The 12,033-nt window shown below is 41.2% G+C and overlaps 1 protein-coding gene across 1 annotated transcript; it reads left to right on the top strand.

The window, feature by feature from the left end:
* The first annotated feature begins 7,397 nt into the window (after nt 1-7,397).
* Nucleotides 7,398-8,090, top strand: LOC129728739 (uncharacterized). The gene has a single exon (XM_055687194.1). The coding sequence runs from the start codon at nt 7,398-7,400 to the stop codon at nt 8,088-8,090; it is 693 nt and encodes a 230-aa protein (XP_055543169.1).
* The last annotated feature ends 3,943 nt before the right edge of the window (nt 8,091-12,033 follow it).

The raw sequence follows: 12,033 nt of genomic DNA, 5'->3' as shown, positions 1-12,033 counted from the left end.
CAGCTAAAACAACATTTTCAAGGCCTCCAGTACAAACACAGGTTCCAACGTAGTGAATTACTGAATCCATATCCAGCAGATTGTCAACTTACACAAGTAAACCTGGTCTCTACAATTGATGGTTCCGATTTGGCGAGCAGTACAGCATCTACTTCAGCTTCAAACTCTTCATCTACGTCGGCATCTTCCGTTTCATCACACTTCCCCCGGAGCCTATCGTTTGCACCATGTAAAGCGTGTGCATGTAGGCATTCGTGTTTTGCCAGAAACTGACGGACCCCTTGGAGGACAACATAAATACAGAATTGACGGCATCCTCGCAAGGAGAGGTAATTAGTGTTAGTGAAACAGTAGTGTATTGTCAAAATTTTAATCGACTGAAAAGTGCAAGCAAAATGCAGCAAATCTTCAAAAAACTAAATGGCTGCCATTATGATGTCATTCTAACTACTGAAACAAACTGAACAGAAGATATTAAAAGTAATGAAGCTTTTGGTAGCGGGTTTAATGTTTTTCGAAGTGATCGCGATTTGAAACTATCAGTAAAGGAATCTGGTGGTGGAGTACTTATAGCTGTTAATGCTACTTTACCATCAGAGTTACTTCCTAGTGAAAAACACGCTGAATTTGAAGATATTTGGGTAAAAGTTTTAATAAATAATGAACAACATCCGTTTGTTTTCGTTTACTTTCCTCCCGACATGACAAAAATAGCTTCGTATGAAAAGTTTTTCAAAACAGCACAACTTATAATTGAATGTTTAGAACCTGAAGCGAAATTTTATATTTATGGTGATTTCAATCAAAACACCATTGATTTAATTCAGGATGTCGATAATCAATATCTTCTGCAGCCTGTCTTAGGTGAAAATGATACACTACACTTTTATTTTGATAAAATCAGCGAACTTGGACTTTATCAAATCAACCATGTTCGTAACCAACTTATCTGCTATTTGGATCTTTTATTCACCAACTGCACTGAACGAAAAATGTCATACTGCCATCGAGTATTCACTGTTCACTGACTTTCATAGACAGCGCCCCTGCGATACCGACTTTAAGCTTGTTCGCAATTTTCAAAACCTAAATTATCAAGAATTTGATAGAAGACTGAATGATGTAAACTGGCAAAATTTATTGAAAAATGAAACAAAGCTGTCGGGATATTTAGTAACAGCCTTTACTCAATTCTTGATGAACTCGTGCCCAAGAGAAAGAAAAGGATACAGGCAAGTTATAAATATCCGGTACGGTACACACGAGAAATTAGAAATCTCAAAAACAGAAAACAAAGGCACATAAAGCTTATAAGAAAGACAAAAGTTCTCAGAACATAAATAACTATATAGAAATTTGTGGAACACTTGACGTAGAAATATCCTTGGCATATGAAAGTTTTAATGCAAAGGTAGAAGCCAACATAACATCCGGTCCGAAAGCGTCTTTTAGCTTCGCGAACGAAAATATGAAAACTTCGAATTATCCATCCCGCATGCAATTTGAAGACTTTGATGGAACTAATAGTGGTGATATTTGTAACCAGTTTGCGCGATTTTTTCAAAATAATTATAAAACATCAGAGGATACTCCAAACATAAAATATTTTTCTTACCTAAAAGAACAAGAAAATGACGTATCAGTTGACAATATTACTATTCAAGAAGTCCTAAGGTCACTTGAAGGCCTTGACGCCAATAAAGGACCGGGTCCCGATCAGATACCACCATCATTACTTAAAATATTTGCAACTTCATTCGTTAAACCACTTTTTTGGCTCTTCAGCCTGTCTCTTAAGTCAGGCGTTTTCCTGCTAGTCTGGAAAGAATCATTTCTGATCCCTATATTTAAGTCTGGTAAGCGGTCAGATATCAAAAACTATCGAGGATTTGCAATCATCTCGTCGATCCCCAAGATGTTTGAGGCAATCGTAAATCAGAAAATGTTCAGTCAAGTCAAAAATAGTATTTCCAATAACCAACATGGGTTTTTCAAAGGTAGATTTACCTCTACAAACCTATTAGAATTTGTGAACTTTTGTTTAGGGGCGATGGACAGGAATAACTTCATTGAAATTCTATACACTGACTTTAGTAAGGCGTTCGATAGAGTTGATATTCCGCTGCTACTTTTTAAGCTTTAACGTATGTTATATCCTACTCGAAAAAACACACCAATCATGATTTCAGTTTCACTTTAGGAAATCAGCTGTTTCAAAGTAGTTACAAGTTTAGAGACCTAGGCGTAATACTTGACTCAAAACTTACATTTGTGGAACACTATAATACAATGATCAATAAAGCCCTCAGTATACTAGGATTCATTAGAAAATTCAGCTTCAATTTTAAAGACCGCTATACCATTAAGACACTTTATGTATCGTATGTAAGATCTGTTCTCGAATATTTTAGTGTAGTTTGGAGCCCATATCTACCCACACATGTAGCAAGAATAGAATCAGTTCAAAAACAGTTTTTGTTGTATGCACTCAGGAAGTTAGGTTGGAGATCTCTGATACTCCCATCATATGAATCACGGTGCATGATAATCGACATTGAAATGCTTGCAAAACGAAGAGAAATTGCTGAGGTCTCTTTTATCAACGACATAATCTCCAATCGTGTGAAATCAGAAAACTTACTAGAGAGCTTGAACTTTTATGTACCTTCACGCATACTTAGAACTAGAAGTTTGTTTCAAGTGGCTCCTCCACGAACAATGTATGCAACTAACAAACTTATGAACCAAATGATGAGCACATATAATCAATACTGTATACACATTGACGTAACTATGTATAGGGCAGCACTAAGAAATGCTTTGAACAGTAGACAAAATTAACAATTGATCATATATGTAAATAAAACTGTATGTAGTCTACCTGATTGACGAAATAAGTAAATATGTCCATAAATATGATTTAGAGGTTCTCACGCCAGGACACTTCCTCGTGGTAGTAGTCACAGCCTGCTTGTTCCTGAAGCCGACCATAAGGAAACTCCGGATAATCGTTTGACCAGCTGGGAGCTGACTCAGGAACGGTTTCAAATAATTTGGTCTCGTTGGTGTCTAGAGTACCTGCAGCAGTTGCAGTCCCGAGCAACAAAGGGGTGCAACCCACCAGTTGCCGTCGAAGTCGGCAGAATCGCGTGAAATTATCGCGCTGCGTCTCATGAAAATGTATCAAACTACAAAGAAGTACTGCGTACGTTTAAAGCGGTCCACAGGGAAGCGTATCAGGTCTATATATCCGATATTCAAAACAGCTTGAAAAGTAACCCAAAATCGTTCTGGAAATTTATAAAAGGCAGGAGACAGAATGTTGGTGTCCCATAAATCGTGAAATACAATGGTGTCGCTTCTACTGATGCTCAATCATCGTCGGATCTTTTTGCGACGTACTTTAAAAGCGTGTTTACTGAGAATACCGACGGAAGTAGCGAACCGATGTTTAATGATAGCGTTACATATCAGTTGTCGCACAATAGCGTGGAGAGTAGTATTCGAGAACAAGACACGAGAAAGTCCACTGACCCAGATCAATTATCGAACCAACTTTTAAAACAGTTTCAGCAGGAATTTTTAGGACCTCTTACATGGCTATTTAACTCCTCGCTTGCTTCCGGTCATTTTCCGTCAATTTGGAAAATATCGCAAATTACGCCGGTGCACAAGAAAGGTTCACGCTGTGATGTAGAAAATTATCGTGGAATTGCAATACAATCAGCTGTCCCGAAGCTTTTCGAATCAATAGTGTATAAAAAGCTTTATGATACAATCGCTAATCAGATTTCTCCAGTGCAGCATGGATTTTTGAAAAACAAATCCGTTGTTACAAACCTTTGTGAGTTTACCGCCTTGGTTACGGACTACAACTCCAAAAGGTTTCAAGTTGATTGTATCTATACAGACATAAGCAAAGCCTTCGACGCTGTTAGCATTGATAGTATATTAAGGGCAGTAGCAGATGCAGGGATTCGTGGCTCGCTCTACAATTGGTTCAAGTCGTATCTTGAACGTAGAGTACAGTTTGTGAAGATCCGGAGAAGTAAATCGAATTCATTTATTGCCCACTCAGGAGTACCACAAGGCATTCATCTAGGCCCATTGTTGTTTGTGCTTTTGATGAATAAACTATCTGATGTGATCTGCCATGCAATCGTTTTGGTTTACGCAGATGATGTGAAATTGTTTCTTCTTATCAAACATAATGACGACTGCCAAAGATTGCAGAGTGATTTAGAAATTTTCGGAAGATTCTGTGATAGTTGTGGACTACATGTGAACGCAAACAAATGCTCAGTACTGACATTTACTAGGAAAGCTCACCCCGTATTGTACAATTATGCCTATTCAGGTAATGTTGTACCACGTGCTGAATATGTTCACGATTTAGGCGTAACCTTCGACTGTACACTGTCTTTCACGAAACACATTGACAATGTCTTCGTGGATAGTTCGAAACTTTTTTCTCTCGTCAGAAGGTATAGCCGAGACCTAGATGATCCTCACGCAATTCTAGCAATCTACAAAGGACTTGTTAGAAGCAAACTCGATTTCGCAAGTGTCGTTTGGCGGCCTTACTACGTAACTCACATTCAGTGAATCGAAGCAGTCCAGAAAAAAATCGTTAAGTTTGCTCATAGGAATCTCGGGTGGAATGGAGGAGAACTACCTCCCTATCAGGACTTGTGCTCTCTGGTGAACCTTGACACGATAAACTCACGACACAAGATAAACGACATCGTCTTTTTTACGAACATTTTATCCGGACGCACTGACAGCCAACTTCTTTCTGAAAGATTAATTTTCAACAACAGTCAAGTCACACTTCGACAACGTAGAACGTTTGACCCTCCTTTCCGATCCAGAAATTATTCGCAGAACGAGCCAACTACTCGATTTATGAATACCTTCAACACACTGCAGCAGATCATCAGTATTGACATGAGTAAATCACTGTTAAAACATAAGCTTAGTTTATACTTCAAAGGACAACTATATTAGTTTTTTTTTCTCATTGTTTGACTAGTATTTTACCAACCTTATATTTATATTTTTGTATGTAACTAAGCTGTATAAGTGCAATGTAAAACTTATTATTAAGAATGGGTAACGGGCTTTCAGCCTATATTCAAATTCAAACACAAAAAATACAAATACAAATCGTCGTCATCTAGAAGGACAACATTTCACCTGCCAGCTGGCCGCTAGGCAGGATCTGTTAAAATAGTAAGGTTTCGAGCAGAGGATTCCAAGTACCGTATCCCATCAACCGTTGGAGAAACTTCGAGGCCGTGAGGACTACCCGGCATGGGCCTTCGGTATGCGTATGGTCATGATAAAGGAGGGAACCTGGAAAGCTGTTAAATCTCCGGACGATGTTCAAATCAGCGATGAATTGTCGGATCGCGCTCTAGCTACGATTTGCTTGAGCATTGAGAGGTACAATTATAACCTTGTACAGAACGCGCGATCAGCCAAAGATGCATGGAAAAGTCTTAAGTCCGCCTTCCAGGACAGTGGCAAATATCGTAAGATAAGCCTACTGCGGAAACTGATGAGAACGGAACTGGAAGATTTTTCGTCCGTGGAGGAGTATGTCGATGAAATTTTGACCACAAGCCAGAAACTGTAGGAGATCGGATTTCCACTAGATGACGAATGGATGTCACTGGTTCTCATGATGGGTTTGCCGAAGCGATACGAGCCCATGGTCATGGGAATGGATGCTTCAGGAGTCAAGTGGACGGCAGATTGGGTTAAATCAAAGATTCTCCAGGATGTTACGATTGAGTCTAGTGTCAGTGCCGGCGGATCAAGTGGGGCGTATGCAATGCATCCGAAGCAGTCGACCAAGAAGAAGGACGAGTCCAACATGAGATGTTTTAGATGTGAAAAGCTTGGTCATTATGCATCGGAATGTCCACAGAAATCGCAGTCGAAGCCTTCCAAGAACGAGAATAGAAGGCATTATTGGTATGTGAGAAATAGAACCAATCAGCAGATAAATGGATTTTCGATTCCGGAGCTGGAGATCATATGTGCAGGGACGAAAACGTTTTTGTTGGAGTAAAGAAGTATTCAAAGACCATCTATGTTGCAGATGCAACTGAATTACCGGTTGTGGCAGCTAGCAACGTCATGCTTGATGCTGATGTAGACGGTGAGTGCTGTAGCCTAGATATTAGTGATGTTTTGTGTTTTCCAGATCTCGCAGTCAATCTGTTGTCTGTGAGTCGCATATGCAAGAAAGGTTACTGCATCACTTTTACAAATAAGTGGTGTATGGTCAAAGACGAATCAACGGGAGAAGTCATCGCCATGGGGCTAGAGAAAGACGGTCTCTATCAACTGAGCCAAGTTGGTCATCCGAGCGCATTTGTAGCACGTCCATCAACCAATTTGAACCTTTGGCATCGGCGATTGGGTCATCTTAACGTAGACAGCGTGAAACGATTACCTGGACTGGTGACGGGAATGGAGATACTGAAAGGAACGATGTCGCCATGTGTTCCCTGCATCGAGGAAAGCATCAGCGGTTGCCATTCAAATCTGGTGGTACAAGGGCATGCGATGTCCTTGAGCTAGTCCATTCGGATTTGTGCGGAGCAATGGAGAAGCCTTCAATCGGAGGGAGCAAATATTTCGTCACTGTTATCGATGATGCGAGCAGAATGACGTTCGTATATTTCCTGAAGTCCAAAAAGGATGCATTTGGCGCATTCAAGAAATTTAAGGCGTACACTGAAACCCAGACCGGAAAGAAACTTAAGTGTCTGCGAACTGACAACGGAGGAGAATACGTTGGTGAGCATTTCAAAGAGTTGGTATCCGTCATGAGACCACGGTACCTCACAATCCGGAGCAAAATGGATTGGCTGAACGCATGAATAGGATGATTCAACAGAGAGCCAGGTGTTTGCTTTTTGATGCCAAGCTAGACAAGCGGTTTTGGGCAGAAGCAGCGTCGACCGCTGTATTTGATCAATCGATTACCAACGAAGGGTATCCTTGTCACCCCTTTCGAAAAACTCATGGGACGGAAGCCGGATTTGTCGAATTTACGCTTTTTGGAGCCAAGGCGATGACACACGTACCAAAGGTAAAACGATCCAAGTGGGATCCCAAGTCAACACCGTGCATTTTGATTGGTTGTTCGGCAATTTCTAAGGCTTACCGAATGTATAATGAAAAGACTAAGCAAGTTTTCGAGAGTCGAGACGTGGTGATACTGGACGAGAACCAGGTGGCAGAAATGTCCGCTGTTCCAGAAGCTCCAGAATCAACCGTAAAACAATGATTTTTGCTGAAGCTGATCAACGAGAAATCATGAAGAGCCACAGGATCCACAGCTACCGCTTGCGCGCCTCCCGCAACTAGTTCATACTTCTACGATGAGGCGCATCGAGAGAGAGCGCCGTTTCCAAGGCAAGTATACTGGTTATAAAGTAACGTACAATGTATTGCCTCAAGGATTTGCAACTTCACATGTCAAACGTGGCGATGAACGACGTGGAACTAATCTTGGCAGCAAAGGCACCGCTGCGCTCTTGTCACAATCGAAGGAAGTAATAGTTGGTACGCAACATGATACTGAGCACAGTGACTGGGAGCGCTTAGTCCAAGGCAAGTTGATTTCTAACATTTATGGCGACAACCACCTTTCGCCGAATGACTCTTCACAGGTGATGATAGATCCTGAAACAGTGCAGGAGGCATTAGACAGGGTGGACCGTGACCAGTGGATTGAGGCAATGGAATCCGAGTACAACGCGTTGAAGGCCAACGAAACGTGGAACCTAGAGGATCTTTTAAAGGGCCACAAACCGTTGAAGAGCAAGTGGATCTTCAAGATCAAAGCCAACCCGGACGGTACCATCGAGCGTCACAAGGCGAGACTCGTGATAAAGGGATATTCACAAGTAAAGGGAGTGGACTATAATGAAACTTACTCTCCTGTCGTCCGCTACGCCACGATTCGACATCTGCTTGCGCTGGCCGCGCAATTAAATCTCCTCGTCTATCAAATGGACGCTGTAACTGCATTTTTGCAGTGCGATTTGGATGGTGAGGAGATATACATGTAACAGCCCGAGGGATTCCACAATCATGACGCTCCAAGAAAGGTCTGCAAATTGGAGAAAGCCTTATATGGACTTAAGCAGGTAAGCAGGGTTTGGAATACCAAGCTAGACCAGAAACTCAAACAAATGGGACTAAAACGTTCAAAGTTCGACACATATGTGTACCACAAAGTGGTTGATGGAAAACTAATTATCATAACAGTTTATGTTGACGATTTTCTCCTGTTTTCGAATGATCAACAGTTGGTCGATGATGTAAAATGTCAACTATGCAATAAAATCTAAATGAAGGACCTGGGAGAGGTGAAGTAGATTCTGGGACTACGAGTCACCAGGACGGATGACGCTATTTCCATCGATCAGGAAAGATATATTCACAAATTACTGGAAAAATTCAACATGAGCAATCGCAATCCAGCAACCACACCACTGGATGTTAATCAGCGACTACTCAAGTCAATGAGTCCGAAAAATAAAGAGGAGACAGGAAAAATGAAGAATGTTCCATTTCGTGAGCTGATTGGAGGTTTGCAGTTTATTTCGCAGTGCACACGGCCAGATATCAGCCATGCAGTAAGCATAGTTAGCTCTTTCTGTAGGGATCCGGGGTTGCCACACTGGACAGCAGCAAAGCGAATATCGCGATACCTAAAAGGAACTTAAAATTACAAGTTGACATACAAGAAGGATGCGGCATTCACCGGATACAGTGATGCGGATTGGGGAAACGATGCCGAGACGAGACGATCGATAAGTGGTTACGTATTTCTTCAGAGTGGAGGAGCAGTGTCATGGAGCTCGAAGAAGCAATCTACCGTAGCTTTATCTACTACCGAAGCAGAATACATGGCTTTATCAATGGCTAGTCAAGAAGCTGTCTTGTGGATGGGATTTTTGCGTGAACTATATGGCATCAACGATCCCCTAGTCATCAAAAGTTCGATTTGTCTTGCCGAGAAAGAGATGGGTTATTCGGCGAGAACAAAATTCATCGATATTAGACACCATTTTGTTCACGAGCAAGTAGAGCTGAAGGCAATTTAGTTAAAACATGTGGCTTTCAATCAGCAGGCTGACGATATCCTGACCAAGGCGTTACCGGTACCAAAGCTGAATGAAGATCGGAAAAAATGGGTGTCCTACAAATACCCACTTAAGGGGGGATGTTAGAATAGTAAGCGTTGCATTTGTACACCCTCAATAAACTATTATTCGTTGCTAATTCCTCGACCTGATCAGACGTCTTTTATTCTATCAGGATCAAGTGTCGTCAAAATCGCCCTGCTTCCGACAGTCTCGATGAATCCATAATCCAGGTAGAACAACCCGGACCGGGAGAACTTGCTCGATGCGCACTTGCGCATTGCACAGGTAATTGTAATTCCAATGTTTTAAATCCAATCGTTCGATCTACTTGGTCTTTTCTTTTTTCTCGGTGATGGTGAGGAAACCATGTGAAGACACTTACTCGCTTCCTATGGCTCCTACCGGTCAATGGATGGGAACCAAAATCGCATCCGTTCCTCATCAAAGCTCCCCCAGTCGAGATCTAAGGAAATATTGAAACACCGACGTATTTCAAGGTGGCCGGAATGTTGGAGTTGAACGCTTACAATAATACAGTTTATAAAACTTAAAATTCGAATTAACTTAGAACTAAATCTTAACCTAATATTTTAAACGCCTAAATTTATACTTACGCTAAAGGTCTTTCCTAACATAAATCCAATCAAATGAAATTCAAGGCGAACGCCAGAATACTGTGTGCGCAAGTAGTGGTCAATCGATCCATTTAGATTATTCGATTCGATGTCATCTATAAATCCCGAAGCCACTCAGATATAAGATCAGTACCAAATATATATGTTGAACAGTACGGTCGTTTGCGCGTTTTTTCTAGTCCGAAAGCCGGTGGTGAAACCAGTGAATTCTGCTGGTCTATTGTTCCGCAACGTGTGCGCGGAATCAGTTCGTTGTGATAATTTCTCGATCACTGGAGCGAAGTCGTTTCTAGCAGTAAGAGAAGTGGGGCATGATTTAATCCCCAACTGCTTCGTGATCCGCAACTGCTCCGTTTCACGGCGTGAGTGATATTTGTGCTGCAGCTAGTGCATTTTCCGGGAGCCAATTCATTGGCAAAGAAATACCTTCGGTGGCCGGCAAATTTAATTCGTATCGCGAACAGCTTGTTTTTTAGCATTATTTTTCAAAAGATCAGTATTGAAACACCAAGGGAAAACGTAGATTGGTACTCCATTGTAAATTCTTCGCAGTGTTCAGACAGTAGCTGAGAACAATCGGAATCTGGTGGGTTATAGTATACTCCTAGTAAAAAACGTTTATAGTTGCATTAAATTTCTACACACATGAATTCAGTTTTATCTCGTGAAACTGTTCCACCACAGTTTTGAGATTTTCGCAGTATAAGGTAGTTTAAATTAGAACGTAAATATACACAAAAACCTCTTCCGTGTCTATTGCGATCCTATACAACTTATATCCATCAATAGCTATCATTTGATCATTAATAGATTCGTCATGCCATGTTTCGCTCATACAAATTACGTCCATTTTACTATTACTTAAGTTCATTTTCAATTCCTCGAACTTAGAAAATTTTCGAGCACAAAGGCTTTGTACATTAATAAGACAGAAGTTCGCTTTCGACACTCGTAGCGATCGGACGCTTGATCAAGCTTGGTTACTCTGACAAAGAGCTTTTGTTTCAACTTCTCGATACCGTTGTTGTATTCCGAGCGAACGCATTGTTAGCAGAGTGTATTGACATACAAACAATAGTCTTATTATCCGCGCGTGTGATAATTCTCAACTGCAGAACCCTAAGCCTTTACAGTTGGGTGTACTAAGGGAAAAGGCTAGTGATTGACACCCAGGTGTTAAACACGAACATATGGCCTCCGGACTATCCCCGGGGTAGGAGAGATAACAATTCCCCCTGACCCCATTGCGAAACCAGGCTGGAAAAATTATGGTACAATTCCAAAAACGGTAAACGGGAGCGTGACAGGAAGACGTTTGCGCCCATGGATGGATGCTCTAAATGGTGAACTATCGATATTATCAATGATACCGTTCAATGACGACGGGAAGTTCCCGGATAACACTTGGCTAATCAGGAGATCGATCGAAGAAGAGGTAGGTTGCATTGAAGATGCCCGTCCGGAAACCGAAGAGACACGATACATCCTTAAGGTGTGGCAGGCAAAACAAGTAGAAAAGCTTTTAAAACTTCAAAAACTCTGCGACGGCACCAATGTTTCTGTGCAATTCCATGAGAAATTAAACATTAGATAGTGTACCGTCTCATGCCCTTATGGTTCAACTATGTCGAATGAAGCTGTGCTGGAAGAGCTCCGATCTCAACGGGTAATCGACGTGAAACGATTCACTAGGAGTAATCCAAAAGACAAAACCACGCCCATCCCCACCCCAACGATACTTGTGACGATACAAGGTACAACGATCCTCGAATTCTTATACTTCGGGTATCACAGAGTCAAGACCAGGACATATTATCCAAGCCCGCTGCAATGCGGCAACTGTCACCGTTATGCTTGTACAAGACGAGACAGTCAGGCTACTTCCACATGCCCGGAATGCTCACTTGAGCATGAGCAAATTAAGCTTTTTTTTAAAAAAAAAAAGGGGATTTGTTAGTAGCTTAAGTATTTATGATAAATATTTAGTAAATAATGAGTATGTGTGTCCAATCACAAATGGTGACTTCTCAACACTGTTAGAAATTTGTAATTTTAATTGTTAGGATTTGTTTGCTTTCGCAATTAGGACTTATTATTCGTAGGGATTTAAACCTACTTGTCAAGTAAACTTACAACTAACTTAAATGCTAACTAATTGGCTATAAAGAGAGCTTATCGAAGCAATTGAGGATTGCAGTAAATAATGAGTATGTGTGTCCAATCAC

Source organism: Wyeomyia smithii, chromosome 3, assembly GCF_029784165.1.
Source record: "Wyeomyia smithii strain HCP4-BCI-WySm-NY-G18 chromosome 3, ASM2978416v1, whole genome shotgun sequence".
Taxonomy (NCBI): Eukaryota; Metazoa; Arthropoda; class Insecta; order Diptera; family Culicidae; genus Wyeomyia; species Wyeomyia smithii.
Note: the sequence above shows the minus strand (reverse complement) of the source record. Positions and strands in the feature narration are given on the sequence as shown.